At 52.1% G+C, this 23,118-nt stretch overlaps 8 protein-coding genes across 8 annotated transcripts; 5 read left to right on the forward strand and 3 right to left on the reverse strand.

Annotated features, from left to right (window-relative positions):
- Positions 1-169: 169 nt before the first annotated feature.
- Positions 170-1,410, forward strand: N7496_010022 (uncharacterized protein; the record flags this gene model as incomplete). The annotated part of the gene is made up of 2 exons (XM_056702935.1): positions 170-679; positions 781-1,410. 2 exons carry the CDS (start codon positions 170-172, stop codon positions 1,408-1,410), a joined length of 1,140 nt encoding a protein of 379 aa, XP_056551935.1.
- Positions 1,411-1,578: 168 nt separating this feature from the next.
- N7496_010023 (rRNA-processing protein SOF1) lies at positions 1,579-3,031 on the reverse strand (the record flags this gene model as incomplete). The annotated part of the gene is made up of 3 exons (XM_056702936.1): positions 1,579-1,939; positions 1,994-2,973; positions 3,029-3,031. 3 exons carry the CDS (start codon positions 3,029-3,031, stop codon positions 1,579-1,581), a joined length of 1,344 nt encoding a protein of 447 aa, XP_056551936.1.
- Positions 3,032-3,277: 246 nt separating this feature from the next.
- Positions 3,278-4,605, forward strand: N7496_010024 (proteasome regulatory particle lid subunit RPN6; the record flags this gene model as incomplete). The annotated part of the gene is made up of 2 exons (XM_056702937.1): positions 3,278-3,545; positions 3,599-4,605. The coding sequence occupies 2 exons, from the start codon at positions 3,278-3,280 to the stop codon at positions 4,603-4,605; spliced, it is 1,275 nt and encodes a 424-aa protein (XP_056551937.1).
- A 295-nt stretch (positions 4,606-4,900) lies between these two features.
- Positions 4,901-6,504, forward strand: N7496_010025 (SWIB/MDM2 domain-containing protein; the record flags this gene model as incomplete). The annotated part of the gene is made up of 2 exons (XM_056702938.1): positions 4,901-5,908; positions 5,986-6,504. The coding sequence occupies 2 exons, from the start codon at positions 4,901-4,903 to the stop codon at positions 6,502-6,504; spliced, it is 1,527 nt and encodes a 508-aa protein (XP_056551938.1).
- Positions 6,505-7,057: 553 nt separating this feature from the next.
- On the reverse strand, positions 7,058-8,345 carry N7496_010026 (TLC domain-containing protein; the record flags this gene model as incomplete). Its single annotated transcript, XM_056702939.1, has 2 exons — positions 7,058-7,786; positions 7,866-8,345. 2 exons carry the CDS (start codon positions 8,343-8,345, stop codon positions 7,058-7,060), a joined length of 1,209 nt encoding a protein of 402 aa, XP_056551939.1.
- A 594-nt stretch (positions 8,346-8,939) lies between these two features.
- Positions 8,940-16,454, reverse strand: N7496_010027 (uncharacterized protein; the record flags this gene model as incomplete). The annotated part of the gene is made up of 2 exons (XM_056702940.1): positions 8,940-16,254; positions 16,360-16,454. The coding sequence occupies 2 exons, from the start codon at positions 16,452-16,454 to the stop codon at positions 8,940-8,942; spliced, it is 7,410 nt and encodes a 2,469-aa protein (XP_056551940.1).
- Positions 16,455-17,074: 620 nt separating this feature from the next.
- Positions 17,075-17,859, forward strand: N7496_010028 (60S ribosomal protein eL27; the record flags this gene model as incomplete). Its single annotated transcript, XM_056702941.1, has 4 exons — positions 17,075-17,081; positions 17,144-17,199; positions 17,409-17,745; positions 17,852-17,859. 4 exons carry the CDS (start codon positions 17,075-17,077, stop codon positions 17,857-17,859), a joined length of 408 nt encoding a protein of 135 aa, XP_056551941.1.
- A 4,577-nt stretch (positions 17,860-22,436) lies between these two features.
- Positions 22,437-23,069, forward strand: N7496_010029 (putative pathogenesis associated protein Cap20; the record flags this gene model as incomplete). The annotated part of the gene is made up of 2 exons (XM_056702942.1): positions 22,437-22,511; positions 22,575-23,069. 2 exons carry the CDS (start codon positions 22,437-22,439, stop codon positions 23,067-23,069), a joined length of 570 nt encoding a protein of 189 aa, XP_056551942.1.
- Between the last annotated feature and the right edge of the window lie 49 nt (positions 23,070-23,118).

The following is a 23,118-nucleotide window of genomic DNA, read 5'->3' on the forward strand; positions in this document are numbered from 1 at the left end:
CTCGACAGTCATCAATCCGCACTGAGGGGACGAAATAGTATCAACAAGACCGCTCGTGCATCCCTCGACCACGCAAGTCACGTTCCAGCTATCATCACATCACCAAACACAAATCGGACAACAACCCCAACAAGACAGTGCAAGGCAGCTCCAAGAGCCGAACTTCAACATGTCATCTCCCCCGATAATAACATCAAAAAGCACCCTCCCTACATCCTCACCCCGAAAGCCATGGTCCCACCACCTCACGCTAGACACCCTCCTCCGCGTACTAAGAAACACCCTCCTCAGCCCATTCATCGCATGGATAATAGTCCTCTGCCTCCGCGCCCAAGTCACTCCCCCAACAGATCCCGCCTTTATAATCGCAGTCGCATACGCCACGATCCTCACACTACTCTTCGTTGCGGGGGTGATCAATCATCGTGTCGCGCATGGTCTCCCGCGTACGGTGGATTTTGCGAATGAAGTTGTTCTTGTTACGGGTGGTGCGAGTGGACTGGGACTGCTGGTGGCGCAGATGTATGCTATGAAGGGGGCGAGTGTGGCTGTGCTGGATATTAGGGATATTGGGGCGAAGGAGCAGGATGAGGTTTTTGGGGAGGATGTTCAGTATTTCCGGTGTGATGTTGGTGATCGTCGGGCGCTTGAGGGTGTTAGAGGGGAGATTGAAAATGAGGTATGTCTACGTTTTCTTTGCTTAAGTACATGGGTACATGATCGGATTATGAGGAAAGTCTGCTTTTTATTTGGATCTATGGTCGCTAATGTATGCTGCAGCTGGGCACCCCAACCATCATTATCAACTGCGCCGCGGCTCGAATCAACGGTCGTTCACTCCTGGACTTGCCAGCAGAGGCATTCGAGAAGACGGTGCGCACCAATCTGATGGCTGCATTCCATCTCTACCAGGTTTTCCTGCCAGGGATTGTTGCGGAATCCGAGAATGGAGGCACCATTGTCACTGTCAGCTCAGTACTGGGCCAATTGTCTCCAGCAGGGCTGTCGGACTACTCCGCAAGCAAAGCAGGACTGAGCGCACTGCATCGAACCATGGAAGCTGAGTTCCGCAGTGATGAGCGGATAAAGATGTTGCTGGTGGAAACGGGGCAGATGGCGACACCACTGTTTGATTGGGTCCGCACCCCGAGTCATTTCTTCGCTCCCGTTCTGGAGCCGGTCGAGGTCGCCCGTGAAATTGTGGCTGCCGTGGACAGCGGTCGTGGTGGCGTGCTGAGGTTGCCCGCGTTTGCGACGCTCGTCAATTGGTATGCTGTGCTGCCGGGTGCAGTGCAGCTTGTATCACGATATTTGAGTGGAATAGACAATGCCGTCTCTTCAAGCATCCAAGAACGTGAGGGAGGAAAAGAGCCTCGATATCCACTGAGGTCCAATAAGAAAGCGAACTGAGATAGCATGGACAGATGATACAGCCAATTGACCCCATGTGTAAATATGAGATGAATCACCACATCTGCCATGTATGTGAACAGACAGCTTGCCGAATTCTAGAATGGGTATCTCAATAGGGATGAATCAAGCAAGCTGAAAGTTGGCGAAGTCATGGATGGAACAACTTTATTGCTCGCGAGCCAGAATCATCTTCTCACGCTCACTCTTTCTTGACTTGAGGCTGGCCTTGGCAGTATGCTTCCGCACATTCTCCTCACGTCTCTTAATCGCAGAAAGCTCGTCACGCTTGATCTCACCAGCCTTCTTAATAGGCTTGGGCAAGTGACGCTGGCGCTTGATGCGGCGGATCTCGGGCATATGTCCGTACCGCTTGATCAGAGCCTGGTCATACTCCAACTTCGTTCTCTGGCGGGCGCTCTGAATTCCACTACGGTCGGAGGCATTGGCACGCCACAGACGAATGTTGCCATCGTCAGATCCAGACAAGACATACTTGCTGTCGGGGGTGAACTTGACGGAGAAGACACTACTCAAAATGTTAGTGATGACTGCTTAAAGATCAAGGAGGGTGTTAACATACCGTTGCATCCGCTTGGTGTGGTAAATGTCACGAGAGTGCCCGCGGTTCCTCTTCCACAGGCGGACTGTGCGGTCGTAGGATGCAGTCACCAAATCCTCACCAGTAGGGCTGAACTCGACATCCATAACAGCGGCCACATGGTCCTTCAGAACATTGAGGGCACGGTCCATCTTTCTCATATCGAAAATGTAGGCGTTGTGATCTTCGTTGGCGACAGCAAAGTTGAAGGCTTCCATGGGGTTCCAAGCAATGGCATTGGAAGCCAAGTTCAAAACTAGCTTTTGCACTGGCGAAGAAGTGCGCAGATCGTACATAATGATCGAGCGATCGATAGCGGTCGAACCAAGGATCGAGGTCTCGGTCTGGTTGAAGGCAATCGAGGTGATGGTATCGACGCTAGTCGGCCAATGCAGAGTTTGCGAGGGTGTGGAGGAAGGACGGGAAAGGTCGTAGATGGAGATAACCGATGAAGATGCTGCAAAGGACGGGTGATTCCGATGGTGCGAAACACCAGTGAAGGCGCCGGAACCAAGGTAAGTTGCCATGGGAGGCGCCTCGGGAGTTGAGTTGTACGGATCCCAGAGTTTGATAGTCTTGTCGCTTGCGCATGACAAAAGCTTCCGTTCCGGAGTCCAGCAGAGACCTTTGACGATATTCTCGTGTCCTTGGGTGTTCCAAACCTCTTCACGGGTCGTCATATCCCACACCTTCACGACACCATCACCGCTACCACTTGCAAATCGTTCGAGTGAGCCAGGGTCCTTGGCCATACTGTAGACACCATCGACGTGACCATCACCCATCTGGCCCAAGAATGGAGCAGCAAACATGCGCTCCATCTTGACGGCATTGAGAGCACGAGTGTACTCGCGGGCTCGCTCAAATGGATGCTGGGACGGGTCGAGATTCCGCGCCTGGCGGACGGTGGCGGATCCAGGCGCCTGCTGCGACGCCGTCGGGCGAGAAAGGGCTTTGATTTTCTGTCATGAATTAGTATATCTTTCATTTAAACCAGAAAATAGACTCTAGGCTCACCATGTTGGGAATATGGAGGTTACGCAAAAAAGAGAAGAAGGCGGCAACTCAAACTTTTTTTTCTGTTGACGGGCAGATTTGCTAAGCGGGCGGTGAGCGCGAGAGCTGGCCAGCTCCAAGCTCCCCGACTCACGTCCGGCCAACCTATCAACCGCTCTGTCATCAATAACCTTCCCACGCCTCTTTGTGTTCGAACGACCCTCTATCCTAATCACCAATCTTCTCCCTTATCACCCCTCGTCTTCAATCATGGCCGCCGCCCTGCAGGTCTCGCCACGGATACAGGAAGTCCGGGACCTGGCCAAGCAGGACCCTTCCAAAGCCGCCAACAGTTACCAGACGATCCTCTCGGAGGGCCCAGGGTCCACAGAGGCTTCATCGCGAGACTATGAGCAGGCATTGATCGGTCTGGGAGAGTTGTATCGGGATGCAAAGAAGCCACAGGATATTGCAGACCTCATCAAGACCAGTCGGGACACCTTTTCGTCATTCGCCAAAGCGAAGACGGCCAAGCTAGGTACGCTGAACCCATCGGATACATCAGTAGCCATGCTAACCGTGCGAATTCAGTCCGCCAACTCTTGGACCTCATCAGCGAAATTCCCAACACCCTCGATCTCCAGGTTGCCGTTATCCAATCATGCATAGAGTGGGCCATCGCCGAGCGGCGGTCGTTCCTCCGACAGAACCTCCAAGCGCGCCTGGTCGCAATCTATATGCAGAAGCAAAGTTACTACGACGCCCTCACTCTCATCAACTCCTTGCTCCGCGAGCTCAAGCGTCTGGATGATAAGCTCATGCTGGTGGAAGTGCAGCTGCTCGAGTCTCGGACCTACCATGCTTTGGGCAACCAGGCTAAAGGCCGAGCTGCCCTTACAGCAGCGCGGACATCTGCTGCTTCCGTCTACACACCCCCGAACTTGCAAGCTGGTTTGGACATGCAGAGCGGCATGCTGCACGCCGAGGACAAGGACTTCACCACCGCATTCTCATACTTCATCGAGGCTCTGGAGGGATACAGCTCGCTCGATGAGGGGGAGCTTGCCACCGCAGCCCTGCAGTACATGTTACTGTGCAAGATTATGCTGAACCTGGTCGATGATGTCACTCAGCTTTTGGGCTCCAAGCAAGCCCAGAAGTACGCCAGCCCCCGCCTGGAGGCTATGAAGGCAGTTGCGCGAGCTCATGCCAACCGCTCCCTGGAAGAATATGAAAAGGCGCTCTCCGACTACCGGTACGAGCTCGGCAGCGACACATTTATTCGGAATCACCTTCGCCGTCTCTATGATGCCATGTTGGAGCAGAACCTCATCAAGGTCATCGAGCCGTTCAGCCGTGTAGAGCTGGACCACATTGCCAAGATGGTTGGCTTGGATACTCAGCAGGTGGAGCGAAAACTGTCCCAAATGATCCTGGACAAGGTGATCATTGGTGTGTTGGACCAGGGATCGGGATGTCTGATTGTGTACGATGAGACGGAACGTGATCAGGCTTATGATGCTGCGCTGGACACGATCGAGAAGCTCAGTAACGTGGTGGAAGGATTGTATACTAACCAGGCATCGCTTCTGGAGTAGAACGAGAGAAGGCAAATGGATTCATGGCAATGCGATTATGTTGATTCATAGGAAATAATCAAAGAATATGCATGGCCGTTGCATAAGTAGAATTCTTTCATCTTTTACTCTCATTAGGGTACAGTAGTTAAAGTATCTAAGATCAAAGTTGCCTTTGGCCGTGTTGTTCGCGACTTTCCGAATCGGGTTAGGCTGAGCGGCGAAAGAATCGCGACTTCTCGTCCGTCTCCGCCTCGTCCTGTTATCCTCCACTCAGGCAATCACTCCATCCCGCGGGGCACCTGCTTAATTTCAGATGAACGCTCCAATGCAACCCAATTATGCTCGGGGTTATCCCCAGGCTGCCCAACGGTCTCCAGCCACGGCTCGTCGAGCCCAAGGACCAGGTTTGTCCCCTTTCCAACCTCCCCGTTCGCGCTCCTCTGATCCCGAAGTAGCTGGCGCGATGCCCGTTCCAATGCCCCAGCATGCGGTCAACCCCCAGTATATGGCCGCGCAGCGCGCGATGCCTCACCCTAACGACGCGGCCCTCCGCCGCAGCCGCAAGCCGACCGACAAGAATATCCCCGAAGGTATCGAAGAGGTTGTCATCGGCGAGGGCGTCGAACAATACAAGAACCTTCGCGACCTGGAGAAGCGACTCGACGCTGCTATCATCCGCAAGCGCTTGGACATCCAAGATTCTATTAGCAAGACCGTGAAGAAGTATCGCACCCTTCGCATCTGGATTACCAACACCGTCGAGAATCAACCCTGGCAAGGAGCTGGCAGCAACCCCGGTTCTGGTCGGTATAAGGTACGCATTGAGGGCCGGTTACTGGACGACGATAATGACCCTACTGTCCCTGAGGACGACGATGAGGGTGACAAGGGCGATGCGATGGACCAAGATGGTTCGAAGAAGGCAGAGTCCAAAAAGACTTCTCAGAGACTCTCGCATTTCTTCAAGACCATCACTGTCGATTTTGACAAGCCAGCCAGCAACGTAACCGATGAAGCCAAACCCGTTACCTGGACCAAACCTCAGGTTCCCCCGAATGCGACGTCAGCACCACCGAATGCCGAGTTCGATAGCATACAGTTCGCTCGTAATTCGCAGGAAAACGTGAACGTTACCATCAGCCTAGTGCGAGATGAGACGCCCGAGCGGTACAAACTGAGCAAGGAGCTTGCTGAGGTACTGGACGTTGAGGAGGAGACCCGGAGCGGAATTGTGCTTGGAATCTGGGACTACATTCGTGCCATGGAGCTGCAAGAAGATGAGGAGAAGCGACAAGTTCGTTGTGATCATCGCCTACGCTCGGTATGTAACCCTATCCCCCTGGAAGCTCTTATCATCCCAAGTGTTAGCCATCAACCAGGCTAACTACATTATTTCAGATCTTCGGCCGCGAGCAAATGTACTTCCCTCAGATTCCAGAGAGCATTGGGCCCCACACCAGCCCCATGGATCCGATCAAGCTTCCTTATACTATCCGCGTCGACGAGGACTTCCACAAGGACCCCACTCCCACCATCTACGACATCCAGGTTGCTGTCGAAGACCCTCTGCGCCAAAAGATGATGGCTGTTACTCAGAACCCCCAATACACAGCCGGCTTGCGCCAGATCGCTTCGCTGGACGATCAGGTTGCGCTCATCGTCCAGGCCCTCACCCACTCCCGAGCCCGCCACTCCTTCTACACTGCCCTGAGCAAGGATCCCGCTACCTTCCTGCGCCGCTGGGTCAACTCCCAGCGTCGGGATCTTGAGACTATCCTCGGCGACGCCAATGGTGTGGGCGATGGCAGTGGACCCGAGTTCCGCCGTGGAGGTCCTGAGAGTGCCTGGGAGACCCCCGTGGCGAAGGAGGCAGTACGTTATATGCTTGCAAAGCCCGAGGCCGCAGCACCTCGGTGAATGGCTTGATTTCTGGGGATTTTGTCGCCATGGCGGCTTCTTATGTACTTTGATTCCCTGATTGTGGCGCTTATGCGGTGTTTGGTCTGGTGTAGCTAGGTTATGTATGGTAGGGCTAATTATTCATTTCAAAATCTTGATGTTCATGACACTGTCCTTCAATTGTCAATCTTTTCAACCACTCGGCCGTTTATCGTAGGCTCAGTACCTAGGCATACGGCATACATGTAATCGAATACCATGTCACATCACCTTTTCTAAGCCACCATCTGAATTTGTCCATATTAAGCTGCAGGTGATACTCGAAACACTTTCTAGGACGTTTAACAAAAATTATACACATTCAGCATGAGTTAAAAGACCTATGTGAAACAAAGCAGGAACCCCAAACGCTGCTGCGTCAATGCACGAGATAATAACAAGCAAGACGGTCATAAACCCAGCTCCTAGGGCTGGCCCGATTCGAAGCAATCATCCCCCAAATATCATACTGAGAACCAAAGATACAACACACCCAATTCTCTATACAATCCACTATAAAGAAGTGAGTGGATCATGACCCTTGAAGAGGTACTTTAGCAAGCAGCTCTGCCCGGCGCCGGCGCAACTCCTCGGGGAGATGAGCATCAATGGCTGACGAGATTTGCTCAGCTGTCAGAGGCAGTTCACCCCGCAGGACCGCACCCTCTTCCTCTTCCAGCTTCGCGGCAGCGTCGAGGACGACATCGCGCGCGATTTCCTCGATGTTCGCAGGCTTCTCCTCGGCCTTCTTCTTCTTCTCCTCAGCACCAGCAGGGGCGCGGAAGCGCTTGAGAACGGTCTCCACCATCTTCGAGAACCAGAAATAGTTCAGGAAGTTGAGGATCAGGTTGGACGCAACGTATGTTAGGACCAACCAGGTAGGCACGCCACCGGCCGTGAAGTCCTTGAAACGGGCGATTTCGGCATTGGCACGAGCACACGTCTCATCGACACACATGCCACCATCCCGTAGCTTGAAGACATTGGCGTTGATATCAACGGGCGCTTGGAGCGGCGAGGACGAAGATGCAGACCAGGTCTGCTGGAGCGCATACCACATGTCCTTGTAGACAATGATAGATTGCCAGGTTCCCCAGACTAGGCGGCAGCAGAAGAAGACGGAAAGCAGCATCATGCCGTTGTACCACTGGGCGCGGCTACCAGTCATGTTGACCTTGTCGAGGAACCAGTGAATGTTGAGGAATGGGCTGGATAGCTCATAGAGAATGAAGACAGGGGCGTAGTAGTTGACAAAGGGTCTCTATAGATGATCGAGGGTCATATCAGCACAAGCTTCCCCAAACCAATGAAAGAGGGGAAGAAAGGTATATGAAACTTACAAATCCAAGGCTAAACACCCAGAGTGCACTGACAGCATGGAAGAGCATACCAATACCAAACATCGAGAGATGCTGGGCGCTCACAATCAGATCATAAATGAAGTATCCCACGGCCAGGGCCTGAATCAAGCCACAGCCGCCGGTGTATCCGAAGACACGCTCGCCAGCCGACATAGACCGGCGCTCGTCGTCGACGAACATAACCCACAAAGCGATGGCATTGATAAGAACACTCTGAATGAACGAGACGACATGAATATCCCAGTTCAACTTGGTGCGGGCATTAAGCGCCGGGTATGAGCGGGGAAAGAGGATCGGCGACAGCCATGGCGAGACCACCGAGTGAATGAACTGATAGAACAAGAAGGCACCGATCACTTCGTGGATATGCTCGGTGAGAGTTGGACTGTTCCAAGCTAGGGCGTAGGGTTCGATGAAATCCCGTAGCCAGGTGGGCGGGGCGCCCAGGGGGTCCAGCATAATCGCTGTCAGAGGAGCCTCAGACGGATCAGCTCTTATCGATGTGGGGAGCTTGGGGTCGGGAGATGAGGTCAGAGAAGGGTATCTATGCTGGAGATACCAGGAATGATTCCCGGTGTACCATCCAGCACTCAAGGGCACTGGTAGACCTCTGGATTATACAAAAGAGGACCCCAGGCGCAGGAGAGGCTGAAGAAGAGGAATGTGAAGAAGCGGAGTGAAGCTCCGGAGCACGAGGCCTCGGCACAGCCTCAGGCAGCCAGATTCGTTGGGACATCACCTGACCTCCTGCCTATCGTGGCAGGTGACCAGATGCTCAATTAAGGCAGCTCACAAGGACGATAAAGAATGATCTAAAGACTAATATGAAGTATCATGAGGAAGATAATAACTACTACGGGATATACAGCTAGATGACTACGGCACAGGATCATTGAGACGTCAGAAGATAATGATAATTCATAACTAAACACATAAGGAATTCATACAAGCCCCATCGGGATAAAAGAAACAAACACACAAGTGGTATATGAAACATGGAAAAACACGTGAAACCCGAAAAAAAACTCCTGGTCATCATGAAACAAAGGAAACTCAAGCAGCACTGATAGCCGACTCGGTACCAAGTGCACTGTCACCAGCAGGCTCCAGCATCTTCAATACTTCGGCCTCCATGGCAGAAGCCGTATCGGAGATTGGCGAGATTGGTCGGTCGGTCTCATCGTGTGCCTCATATTCATCCTCCGTCTCGGGATCTTTTGCCTCCTCCTCGTCATTTTCATCATCGTCCTCTCGGGCAGTCCTAGCATCATCGTCATCTGACTCGGACTCCCTGCCAGATACATAGCTCTGGTCATCATCGGCAATGGTGCTAGCGGCAACATCCTCGTGCCCATCAATGGTGCTCATTTCAACGGTGCCGGTACTCATGCCACTGGTGCGTCTATCTGTTGAAGCCACACTCTCGGTGACACCGCTGCACATGCTGTCGGTGCAGGTTTCGGCGTAGGAAGTCTTGCGATCGGTGGTTGCATAGCTTGACCGGCGCTCGGTTCCAGCGTGGCTCTCAGCTTCACTCTCAGGCTCTTCCTCCTCGGGGAAAGCCTCGTTTTCTTTGTTCGCAATAGAAGTTCGCACAGGCAAGGACGTCTTGCGGAGGGAATAGTTGGACTTGACCGAGTGGCTGCGCTTCAGGCTGGTGATTCCGCTGTTGGCGCTGACCTGGCGATCGGCACCTCGATTGCCAGTCACATGGCTCAAGCTGAGAATGCGGCGCTCCTTGCCAATGTTAGGCTGGATGGGAGTAGGCCCGGATTGGAGGCTGGCTGGGGTTCTGCGCTTCAAAGCCATGCCAACCCCATTCCCGAGAAGGCTGCGTGCTTCCTTGGAATCGCGGGCGGTGCTGGCTGTGCTCATCACGCTGGGGCTGCGGGCGCGAGCTCGAGAAGAGCGAATGCTGCGGTTACGCTTCAAATTCATGGCGTGGACGCTACCTGAACGGCTGAGCAAGACTGAGCGGGCATGGTCGAGGACACCTTCCAGGATACGTTTCTCCAGGCCGTCGGCACGCTCCTCCATCTGCTGCATCTCCTCATGGCGGATTTCCAGAGCTGTCTCGAGACCGGAGACCTCCTTGCTGAGCTTGGCGTTTTGCTTGACAAGCTCATCCTTCTCATTCTTCAAGGTGTGAATCATCTTGAGGAGGGAGTCCTTCTCTTCATGCAGACCAACAATTTCGGCTTCAACCTGCTCACGCTGAGCAACCCGACGCTCCAATGCAATAGCAGCATCCTCTGCCTCACGGCGCTTACGCTCGGTGTCCTCGGCAACAATGGCGGACTGAGCAACAAACATCTCGTTCATCCGGCGGGTGTTCTCCATGATGTCTTTGTGCATCTCGTCAAGCTTCATCATCTGGGTAACAGAGTGCTCAGAGTCTGATGCAGGGGCAGGACGATCGAGAAGGGCATCGAGTTTCTCATGAACGGAACTACTTCCACTACTGGCGTGGTCGAAGATTTGGTTGAGCTTCTCATAAATTTCCTCGTTGCCAGAGCCTCGGTCGATGAGACGATCAAGCTTAGCATGAAGCTGGTCGTTCTTCGAGTGATCCAAAAGGGTAGTGAGGACCTCCTGGACTTGATTGTTCTTTGCATGCTCCAAGAGATCGTTGAGCTTGTTGTGAACGGGATCATCATCGAGTTCTCGAGACGACTCTGGCGGAGGCAAAGCAGGCAGCATAGTCGGAATAGTGCTTGGCAGAGCAGAGAGCTCAAACTTGACCTCTTCGCTGGACTTCTGAGAGTGATCGTAGTGCTGGTTGACAACGTCCAGAATTTGCTGTACCGTTTCCAGGATCTGCGGGTGGAACTCGAGCAGCTTGCTCTCGACACGTTCAGTGGCAGCGGCTGCCCGCTCAGTCTCTCCTCGAGACTGCTCTTGCTGTGTCTTGACTTGATTCTGCATCTCTTCCATACGGTTGTAGGATTCATCAACCTTCTCGAAGAGAGTCTTTGTCTCAACACCCATGCGCTCGCATGTCTCATTGACACTAGTGCCCATCTCACCAATGACAAGCTTGATTTCCTCAGCAAGGCCCTTGGTACTGGTAACTGCTTCGGTATGCGCCATATCACGCTCCTCGCACTCTGAGAATTTGGAATGGAGAGAAGCATGGGCATCTTCATACTTCGCCATGACCTCACCAATCTTCTCATCAATCTTGGTACCAAGTTCAACGATGATGGCAGCTCGCGTCTCGTCGTGCTTGACCATGGCGGCGGCATCTCGCTCCTCTTTGTCGAGCTTACCGGCATCTTCTTCGCCACGAGCACGCTCGAACTCTCGGTTGATGAGATCGGTCAGCTCCTTGATGCTTTCGACGGTGCTGAAGTTCTCGGCGGTGAGTGCGAGGCCCTCTAGGAGAGTCTTGAGCTCGGCCAAGCCTTCGGTGCTGCCATCCAGCTTGCTCTTGAGCTCGTCGCCCAGTTCACCAACGACGAACTTGGCCTCTTCGATCTTCTCGGCGAGACCACCATGCTCGACCTTGCGGGCTTCGAAGCCTTGAGCAGTCATCTCATTGTTGGCTTCCATTTTCTCACGGAAATCGGTAACAAGCGCCGACAACTCCTGGATCTCATCCTTGGTGGCAGTCATCTCATTGTTGGCCTCCGTTTTCTCACGGAAATCGGTAACAAGCGCCGACAGCTCCTGGATCTCATCCTTGGTGGGAAGAGTTTCCACGTCAGGAAGCTTCAACTCATCTACCTGGGTTTTCACTTCAAAGATCATGGCCTCCACAGTCTGAAGGTCGGATTTCATGAGTTTGTCGGTATCGGCTTCCGCATCAGCTTCCTCGCCTTCCTTGGTATTGGCCTTCAATTCGTCAAGCGCAATCCAAACATCCTTGATCAGACCTTCCAGGGCACCAATCTCCGCCTTGGTAGGAGCATCGGCTTCGAAGCGAGCCGAAAGATCAGCGATGCTGTCCTTGGCCTCGCCGATCATAGTTTCGAGGGCAGAAATATGCTGCGAGGTAGCGATCTCATCCGGAGAAGGGAAGACAATGTCATCGATCTGGGCCTTGGTGCTTATGAGAATTTCCTGGATGGCATCGGTATCCTCCTTGCGTGCTGCGGCCTCATGTAACTCCCGGCTGGCGCCCATGTCTCCGATAGCACCCATGGCGACCTGGACCTCCTGAACGGCCATGAGAACCTCATCGAGATGACTGCGCTTTAGTGCATCTTCGTCTGGCTCAGCGGCGCGAGGAGTAGAGTCGATGGACTCGACCTTGGTCTGAAGTTCAGTGATGAGAGTCTTCAGACTGTCCATGTCGTTTCCGAAAGCAGCTTCCTTAGCAAGCATCAGCTCATCACCGCGAGTGGTTTCTGCATCATCAACCTCCTTCTGAGACTGACGAATGGACTCGATGTCAAGCTTCAGATCAACTAGTCCCTCTTTAATGGTGTCCAGGATCTCGGAGGTGTCCAAGTCAGTGGGCTTCTCCATGAGCTTCTTAAGATCATCCCGGATTGCATCCATGTTATCATGGAATGCGTCTAGCAGCTCGCTAGTGGCAGAGAACGTACTTTCTCCACCATCCTTCTTGGACAGAGTTTCCTCACGAAGAATATCGAAATGCTCCCGAAGAGCGGCGATGATCTCGTCCTTATCAGATCCGGGTTCGGCACGAACGACGCTCATGTCCATGCGCTCGCGCAAGTTCTCGAACTCGGCTCGGATGGTGTTGAAAACTTCATCATCCCCGCTCTTGGCCTTCTGCTGCTCGGAAACATCTCGGATGGCATCGAGGATCTCATCCTTGTCGCTGGTTGCATTGTCACGAACGAGCAGGGTGCTGATAGTTCCACGCAGGTGCTCAAACTCCTTCTCCATGGCGTCCAGAAGCTCGGTTGTATCGGGATTTCCACGGGTCGCATTGCTCAGAGAGGCGTCATTGATGGTCTTCTCCATGTCGGCTTGGAGCAGGCGGAATCCGTCCTTGACGGTATCGATGATCTCGTGTTTCCCTGAGAGTTCAGATGCCGTGGCCACATAGGACTCGATCTCGCGTCGAACAACTTCGAGGCCATCCTTGATGGCATCGAGTACCTGTTCGGTGTCCTTGCCATTGGCAGCGGAGTACTGCTTGAACTCTTCCTTCATTCCATTGACGACTTCCTGAAGGCGCGTCATTACTTGGTCACCAACGTTGAGATTCGCAGAACTGCTTGCATCTTGAAGACCAGCGCTGATGGCCTCCATCAGATCATCCTTGTTCAACTCGATCTCGCGAGTCATGGTGTTGGCACTCTCGATGCCATCCACTACAGCATTGAACAATTCTTCACGAGTGACACTTGGCTGCTGCACGGCGGTGCTAAGGGCGGACATCTGGGACTCTTGCGACTTCTCGAGCGCTTCAGAGACAGCCTCCAGGATCTCCTCCCGGGAGAGTGAAGGTTGAACACTGGGCACCAGAGCCGACTCCTCGGACTTTTGCGACAGTTCAATGCCGTCCGCGATGGCTGCCATTATCTCTTCACGTGAAATGCTGGGGTCCTGGGGCTTTTGTGACATCTCGATACCATCAGCAATTGCTGCCATGATCTCTTCGCGGGTCATTGGGGAGTCATTGCCAATGCTTAGCGCAGTGTGCTGTGCGCTGAACGCATCATTCACAGCATTCACAACGTCGGCACGGGAGATCCTTGGTTCTTCCATCTCCTTTGCAGTCGTGAAGTGTGCCTCCAGGCCGTCGGAGACGGCACTGACAATCTCATCTCGGCCAAGGCCAGAGTCGTAGGACTCCCTGCTGAGCAGACTTTGCGTAGCCATTGACCCGGTGAGGGCATTAAGAATCTCATCGCGAATTTCGTTGAGATGGTGAACGTGCTCCTCATTGAGACCCCTTGAAGACTGATCGGGCACAGCGCGCTCTGTGATAGCGTGAATAATTTCATCACGAATGGAGTGAAGATGATGGATATGCTCCTCATCTAGTCCTCTCGAAGAAGTGTTGGGAGCCGCATGCTCTGAAATTGCATGAAGGATCTCCTCGCGCATGGAGTGAAGGTGATTAATATCCTCCTCATCCAAGCCCCTCGAGATATCAGGGATCGCACGCTCCGAAATTGCATGAAGAATCTCTTCGCGCATGGAGTGAAGGTGGTTGATATCCTCCTCATCCAAGCCCCTTGAGATCTCAGGGATTGCACGCTCTGAAATGGCATGGAGAATCTCTTCTCGCATGGAATGAAGGTGATGCATGTGCTCCTCATCCAGAGCTCGTGAGCTTTCAGGAGCTGCACGCTCGGCGATTGCTTGAAGGAGCTCCTCACGCATAGAGTTCAGGTGCTGAACATGCTCTTCATCTAGACCTCGAGGCGTGGGCTCCGGTCTCTCGAGGCACTCGCGGATAGTGAGAATGATTTCATCCCTAGTAATCATCGGGGGGAGGTCGACTGGAGGAGGCACAAAGTTCTGCAAGCCCGTTTGAACAGCAGCAAGAACCTGTTCATAGGTGACAGATTGCTCGTGCTTTGGCTGGTAGTCCTTGAGACCTTCCGAGAGACAATCGAGAATTTCATCACGCTCGAGACCAAAGTTTTGCAACTCAATCTCAGGCTTGTATGTCTCCCATGCCTCGCGAACCGTCTCCAGAATGTCCTCCTTCTCCATAACTGGACCATGTGGCTCTACAGCTTGGGGCTGGGGAATTTCAAACTCGTCAAGAGCTTTCTTCACTGCCGCGTATATCTCGGCGCTGTTCATGGCCGCTCGAATCTGAGTCAAGTCGGAAGAGTGCTGTCGGCTTTCGTTGATTGTCGCGGCCAGCTGATCACGAAGATCGTGAAGACTGTCATTCACCACAGCGGCGATCTCCTCGGGGCTGGCAGTCTGGGGCTGCTCTTGCGGCTCATCATTTTCTTGGTTCGACTCGATAGCTTCCAACTTGCGGGCGATGTCGCGACCCATGCCCAGAACCTCTCCTCGCAACTCGCGCACCAAGGCCTTGACGCTGTTGGTCATTCCACCGCTTTCCATGACGCTGTTCTTGACACTCTGTAGAAGGGGCATCATGTTGTCATTTCCAGCGAGAGCCCTGTCACCTCTCGGCACATCGAGAGCCCGTACTGTGGCGGTTGGATCCATGATAGATCCCACCGAGGCTGATCGCGTGGCTTCGGCGTTGGAGTCGTTGGCTGGAGAAGGTTCACGAGGTTTCAAAGAGCGAACCAAGGCATTATTGGAGGGGTCTTGCTTGACGAGGTTGAGGATCTCCTCAAGCATTGTGGTGATCTTGGTATCGGTATCCTTGTCCGAAGCGGTCGTGCCTGGACGTGATTTGATCTCGTCGACCAATTCCAAAAGCCGTTCCTCACCTTCCTTTGTAGCCATCTCGCGTAGCACTTTTTCGAGCAAAGCAATGCTGGCTGAACCGTCGCTAATTGGTGCGGGCGAACCGCAAACATCACGATCGAAGACGAAAGGATTAGGGCTCGGCATGCGAGGGACTGAGTAGCTTCTCTTGGAGTTGGGAGAACTATCCGGTTCACTGGGGTTAGGGCCGTCTACAGGCTTCAACAGAGCACTGAGATCTAACCTTGTAAGATCACCATCCAGCAATCTGCTCGTCAAATTGGACGAGAGATCCTTCAGACTCTTTCGGATATCTTCATCGCGCGCATTGGTTGCGGCCTTTAGACTGATAAGATCGGTGGCGTTATCCTTGCTCCGTCGGCTGAGATTGGCCATTTCGCGCTGCAGATTGCTAGCGATATCAGTCAGGCTATGGATTTGTGTTGCAAGTGTATCCATAGTGTGTCCCTGAGGTTCGGCGGCGGGACGGTCGGCGATCATCTTAGGAGGTTTCGAGGGTGATGGAGGGTCGGATTCGGCGGGGAGCTGCATGTTTTGGATGGCTAACATGGTTGCGGAGGGAGGAGTGCTCTCCCCAAGGATAGGTTTTGAGAGGTAGCGACTTGACAGGAAGCTAGGAAGTTCTCGGTCTGCGGTCTTTGGCCTGGAAGGATCAGAGGACTTGCTCGGTTCTTGCGACTTGGATGTTGGGTCGACAATAGTAGCACGAAGAGGTCGCTCTGGTGACCGACTCTCGAGGTAAGTGAGGAACTCGGAGCGAGCATCGCCCTTGGTATCTGCAGGCTGTAGCGACTGCATGCGCTTGTGATAATGGCCTTTTACTAGGGACCGTTCTGGAGAGGAAGATTTGTTGGGCATCGGGTTTATCGTGTATGTGCTGGGGGTGGTTTCGCTCGCCTTGTCGGCGAACTTGGCCGCAACAGCTTGGATTCCAGGCGACACATTGGATCTGGTCGCAGGGCTCATAGAGCGAGGGTTCAATGGCAGCGGTGGAGGCGCACGCTCGGGATCAGAGCTGTCCCACCTGGGTTTACGGCGCTTTAGCGACAATCTCAGGTCACTCATGAAAGGCATGATGCCTCCTCAATCAAGAACCAATGGTATAGATAAATCAATATGAAGAACATACATTGGAATGGATGGTCGGCTGGACTCGGTGTGAATGCCCGTATGCCGGACCAGTTCCCGATCGCGGGAAGAATTGTCCCGTTCTTGGGACGGCATGATGTGAATTTGGTTTCGTAAATCGTAGAGGTAATGAAGAGTGGAATGTGATGGGCGTGTACGGATCAAAACAAGGGTCGTCAAGGCATATCAACACCAAAAGGTTCGCTAAGAAAAACAAGAAGTGATGTTGAGGAGGAAAAAGACGGTGAAAAGGCAAGTATCAATCACCGGGAGATCTGCTTTTGATAACACAGGAAAGAGTGGAGGTGGAGCGAGGAACCACTACGCGGCCACCACATCATCAAGCCATCGAAGCTCCATAGCAACAAAGCAACCGGAGGGGGCAACGGGCAAGTACCCCGTCGTCATGTAAACAAACCGGGTTTCTGCCCAAAGTACCCACTTCGCGGTCTGCGGGGCGGTGAGACCCAGCAGACTCGAGATCCCGGAATATCATTTAGTCCGGAATCCCCAACATTTCCTTCCCAAAGGAGAAACACTCCCAAACTAGACTAGTGGACACCAGTCGGTAAGAGACCCAATCATGGATCGGCACACAAATCACGCTTGCCCTGAACCCTCTGCCCGCCCAAGCGAAAAAACGAACACTTCGATCTCGACTGTTCCGTACTTCGACAAACCACCCGCCAAACCTCGCCGCCACCGGGACCTTCACAATGAAGTGTACGTATTCGATCTCTACGACCTCCTTGACCGATTCCATACTGACGAGAATGTTGCGACAGTCATGAAAGTTGGCCGTGTGGCCATCATTACCCGTGGCCGCTACGCCGGTAAGAAGGTACGACAATCCGACTCTTTTCTCCCTCCCCCGAGCACCGAGACGTTAGAAGAAGGGAACGCGAGTACATGAAGAAGAAAGAGGAGGGAATTTTCTATTGCAACGAGATCACGCGAGACCTGGACGAAAAGAAATCTTCAAATGGAAATTGGGGAAATTTCAAGACTTGAGAATGAACTTGGCTGACCAGCGCATTTGTCTCGACTCAGGTCGTCATTGTCCAGCCCAACGACACTGGCTCCAAGGCGCACCCCTTCCCTTACGCCATCGTCGCCGGTATCGAGCGCTACCCCCTGAAGGTCACCCGCCGCATGGGTAAGAAGCTCGTCGACCGCCGCAGCCGCATCAAGCCCTTCATCAAGGTCGTCAACTACAACCACCTGATGCCCACCCGCTACACCCTGGAGCTCGAGGGCCTCAAGGGTGTTGTCTCCAACGACACCTTCAAGGAGGTTTCCCAGCGCGAGGACGCCAAGAAGACCGTCAAGAAGGCTCTGGAGGACCGCTACACCTCCGGCAAGAACCGCTGGTTCTTCACTCCTCTGCGTACGTTTATCCGCCTGTGCGATCGAAATGAGTCGACTTGTCCCTTCCTCGACTCTATTCGATTTCAACCTTCGATATCACATTCACTAACGTTATGACTGCACAGGTTTCTAAACGGTTGTACTCGGGCGTTTTGTCGTTTTGAGCGCGCAGGGGCCTAGGGGATGGCGAGGGGAAAAAAGCATCGAGCACATTCGGTCCCTGCAACGGATTGGAAGACATATACCATAGCTGGAAACAGAATTCGGGAATGTATCGATGAACTCCAGTTTGCACGGCGGCGCCGCAAAGAACTGGCGTCCGTCTAAATGAAATGGAAAACATGAACAATTACTTTTTTTCATCGGCTTCGATTTGATTCTCCAGTGCCTACTACCTAACATGTACCATTATTTCCGCCAACCTCTTTTTCCCGACTATTCTTTGCGACGAGATTCTCATACGGCCCTTCCTGACTCGGTTTGCACTTGGTTCCAGATGCCTCGGGTGGGCCTTGATCTATCTTCTTCTCGCGCCAACAGTCCAACGATAACATCCAGTACACTTGCACCTCCCCACCCGTTCTCGTAGATCCACGGCCAAAATTAGACTACAAGTTAAGAATTTCCAGGTGATGCGTGGCTTCTCACTCATGTGATCGCATGGGAAATCTTATCTCGACCACATCGAGTGAACTGACTAAATTTACAGTTACAGCCGGGCCCCGGGTCCCACGTCGTCGGCCCTTTCTTGCAGCATCGCATGTGAAATGGCTCGCCCCTAACACAGAGATAACGCCATTATCATGAGCTTCCGCGGTTAATGGTTGACAGCGACGACGTATGCAGCATGGTTACACCCGAGAGGCAAAGCTTCAGGAAACCATTGCGAGCAATCCGCCACCTGCACATGTCCTGTAGTCTTCCGATAGGGTCATCGGTTTGTAGTATATACGAGGGCGGCTTTGATCTACCGTTTTTGTTGACGATTTGAGCAAATAGTATCGTTTTGGGTAGCTGCTGTATCTATCTTTACTGTATATTTGGAGTACGAGGGGAAGAAGTGAATAGGCGAGTGAAGACCAGCCAGAAAAAAGTACAAAGGTACAAAACATGCCGCGGAGTGGCGCAACTCGCTACGGCGGCTATATCGAGAAAGGATTGTCGGGCATACGAGGCTAACATCAAACTACAGAATGTATGATGCCTAGGCGAAGGGTTTAAACGAGAGCGAGCATCAATGCAGAAACTAAGTACGTACAGAAAATACCACAAGCATAATATTCTGTATGCATAAGACATGAGACATGCATAAACGTCCTTGCTGCAGTATACTCGCTCTCCTCAAACAAGACTACTGAAGCAACTAATGCAGAATATCCCATCCCCCCACTCACCGTCTACTCTATTTTTGTTTGAGACGACTCAGGTAGCCCCTATTTTCATGACAACTACGTGTAGTCCGCACCTAACCTACCGACGAAATATGGAACGCGGGCCAGCGAGGCTAAACAATTTTAGGGATGACCTCGGTCAACCTTACATTCTTGTAAATGTAGAGAAAACCAACGTCTTCGCTCTCTTCTGAATAATATTTCCTTGATTAGAATTCAGCTACAAAATCCAACCCTCCGAATCATGGCTTCTTCAGCACAACCGCACAAGATTTTCCTTCATATTTAATTCTAGAAATGATTACTCGAAACTGACATGCGCACATTCCTCACGTCCGCTCAAAGGGTCTGTCGCAATCGGCACAATCTAATCCAAGATTCGCACGACTTACAAGCGGCCTTGTTCTTTGAGCCCGTTCAATATACCCTACCGTGCGGGACCTAAGGTATTCATTCGTAACCCGATGTGGGAGAACTGTGTATGGCCATGGTGTTGCGAAATACAAGCAGATATCTACGGACCAGCCCCGTTGGAAGAAGAGATGAAGTTACCTTGGATCCGTCCTCGGACTAAACAAGCTTTTCTCCAGGGAGCGGCAAGTTGGGAACGAATGCTAATCCAGCAACTCCCTCGGTCCTGTATTAGGACTGTGGAGAAAGATGGGAGAGTCGTTGATGGTCCGGCATACACCAAAGTGAAACTGGAATAGGGCACATTGTTACTCCTTATGATCATCCTGCTGGGAGAAAAGGGTACCCTCTACTAAAAGAAGGAGGAATTCTCTGGTACGGGTTCGGGATTGTTATACGCGATTCTTCTTTAATATCACGGACTATCAAACTTTTATCTAGTATAGTCATAGTATCTCTCGTTAAGAAAACCCGACTCGAGGATAACCTTAATCATTCAATACTTATCTGGGTCTGGATACGGGCACAACAAATTAACCTCATTATTGGGTGGTTTCCTCTGTGTCTGGAAATGCGCTTTAACTACCGCTCTTTACAAGATCTCTCTGGAGGTACTTTGAACCGACTCTCTAGACAGCTTTAGTATTATCTCTTGGGCTATCTTTTGGGTTATGATCAACAAATTACTTCTGACCAGGAGCTATCCTAACTAGGCCAAGTTTGTCGTGCGAGCTGACTTTTTGTCGTAAGAGTAACAACAACCTACTTTGTATTCATACTGGAGTCCCTTCCCATAACTATACAGAAATTATAGCAGGTAATGCCAAGCCTAATCTAGCTACCACCGCCAAGGTTCTCCCTCCAAAATCCATGCAGCCCTGTTCCCGATTTACTCCGTACACTACGGAGAAGTACATACTTGATCTCTCTCTCGCACCAGTACCTCGCGACTTGCCACCCAGATCGGCCATCCATTGCCCACTCTCGACTAGCATGGGAAAACATTTAGAAGGATGTTTCAAATTCAAAAACTTGGTAGCCTCCGTGCTACTACTACCATAGCACATAATGGTAGGACTTTTACTTATCAGGCCTGTAATGGACGAATTAGATAAAGTAGGCTCTGCGAATCAGTGGCCAGCGAGGGCATGGGGAGGCATGTGCTTTGCACAAGGGAATTTCCAGAATATCAACGTCCAGTTATTTCCGAGTTATGCATCCGGCGATACTTTCGTACTTTGTGTTCCCGTCTTTTGTACGAGTTAGTCGAGGCTGTCGACTGTTCCAGGGTACCAACCCAACCATCATCCTTTAACAAGGATGCTATGGGTAATCCAGGACGATCATGACATGACACGCGTTCTTGGAACTCTACTTGGCGAAGGTCCATTGACCAACTGAATCGTCCGCGCATGGAGAATAAGTCCAGTAACCGCTTGGAAAGTGATGACCTCAACGGTTTTCTCATTGTGCAGGATAGACGGTCCAATCGCCGAGAATCGGATGATTTTAGGACGAATCATCCGGCTCACCAGTTGCACGCCCGGCGGGCAGCGTCCCGGGGGGCCGATCGAGAACCGGGCCAGACCTAGAACCCAGGAGGTAGGGATTAAGAAAGCAAAACCTTGTGCGGGTGCTTGGCATGTACGAGACATAAAGCACGGAGTAGGAAGCTAAGGGGAAATCATAGAGGGAAAAAGAGGGGAAATAGGATTGCACGGGGGTACTTCTGGGGACCTGGATTGAATTGTGGGAAAATCTCCAGGTCAAAGTTTCGACGGATGCCAAATTTCTCGCGATCGCAAGGGCTTTACCGTGAATGGGTAGAGGGGAGGAGTGTTAGGTTCGAACGGACGACGCTCAGGCCAGAGAGAGTGGATACTCGTGGCAGGGCGAGGCTAGACCTCGCGGGAGAGGAGAGTAAGTGAAGCCGGGCTCTGCAGGTGTCACGGTCGTCTAGGCGCTGGAATGAGACTAAAGCATGCAGGTTGACAACATGGCTGATAAGAGGGGAAAGCCAAAACGGTATATAGAGAGGAAGACAGAGAAGGTGGGGGTTTCAAGATGGACAGTGGACTACAGTAGACTAGGATATAGGTATATACATAGTATGCGTAGTAGACAGAGCATGTGTAAGTAAGTGTGGCTGGGACTAGTTCAGCTCGTTTATTTTTTAGAATTTGGGGGTCTTTGGAAGAGGCCGAGTCGAGATCCAAGAGCACTGCTAATAGTTTTACGGGAAGCCGGAGGAGGATGAACCGAGCGAAGAGGCTGTTAGCTCTAGCAGTCTAGCAACCTCGAGTGGAGCCTGAATGCGTCGAGGTTTGGACCCGCAATCACATGTGAATCCCACCTTATCAGAACTCGTGTCGCAAACTTGACGAGAGCGGCAAATGCGCATGAATGATGGGAAGATAGCTAGGTAGTAATATATACATTGCAAGATAAAGAAATAGGGTTATCATTTTTAAGGGAAAGTTATGGGATAACAACTAGGTTTTTTTTGGAGGGGGAGGGGAAAAGGGCCAAGAACCACGAGAAGCGCCCAAATTCAATTCCAGACAACGTAGTTTACTGTCCTTTTTTTTCAAATGTAAAATAACAAGGGGACTCTCCTGCATAGAAACAATTAGGTCCCAGGGGGAGGGAAAAAGGTGTGTGCACAGATGATGCGATTGCGCTGGGGCCCTCGAGGAGGCCAATTGCATAATGAAAGCGCAATCGAACAATCACATGTGAAATCTTCCGTATATACTTCCAGACTGCCCACCTCTCTCTCTTTTTTTCCTGCTCTTGTCCTACGACATTCCAATCTCGTCCTACTTATCTTGCCTACTTTTCTCCAGGATATTTTCTTCTCCTTCTTTCTTATTCCCCTTCTCTCTTCCTATCCTATTCTTACTTCTTAATGCCCCACGCCCACTCTGACGTGATGGGACAACCAATCGTGAACGGCGAGAAGGTCCATTCTCAATTCCTCGACGTAAGATATCCCCATCATTATCAGCACAGCATACTTATTCTAACATCTCCTCTCTTTTTTTAGCATCTCACCTCCTACCCTGTCGTCTCCGACTCCATCTCCATCTTCAAGAGCAACCCCTACGGCGCCAAGTCCCTCGAGCTCAGCGACCACGCCTACGCTCGCATCGCCAAGCCAGTCCTGCCCTACTTCTCCACTCCCTACAGCTATGTCGCACCTTACCTGGCCCGCGCCGATGCTCTGGGTGACAAGGGTCTGACCCAGATCGACTCGCGCTTCCCCATCATCCGTGAAGATACCCAGAAGATCCGCGGCACCATCTACAACACCGCCGGATTCCCGGTCCGTATCGCTGGCGACGTCAAGCAGCACCTCTTCGAGGTCTACGGCTCCGAATACAGGAAGTGCGGTGGTGATGGTGTTGTCGCTTCCGGCAAGGCTATTATCACGACGAGCTTGGTGCTGTCTACCGAGTCTTTGACTTATCTTACGACTTGGTTCCAGAAGGCTAAGGAGGAGGCTAAGGAGGTTGTGAATGAGAAGACCAACAGCCATTAATTGGAGAATGTGCTTGTCCCCTCCTTGAGCGTTTGATATTCGTTCTTTC

This window comes from Penicillium cataractarum (assembly GCF_028827025.1).
Source record: "Penicillium cataractarum strain IBT 29864 chromosome Unknown utg000008l, whole genome shotgun sequence".
Lineage (NCBI taxonomy): Eukaryota > Fungi > Ascomycota > Eurotiomycetes > Eurotiales > Aspergillaceae > Penicillium > Penicillium cataractarum.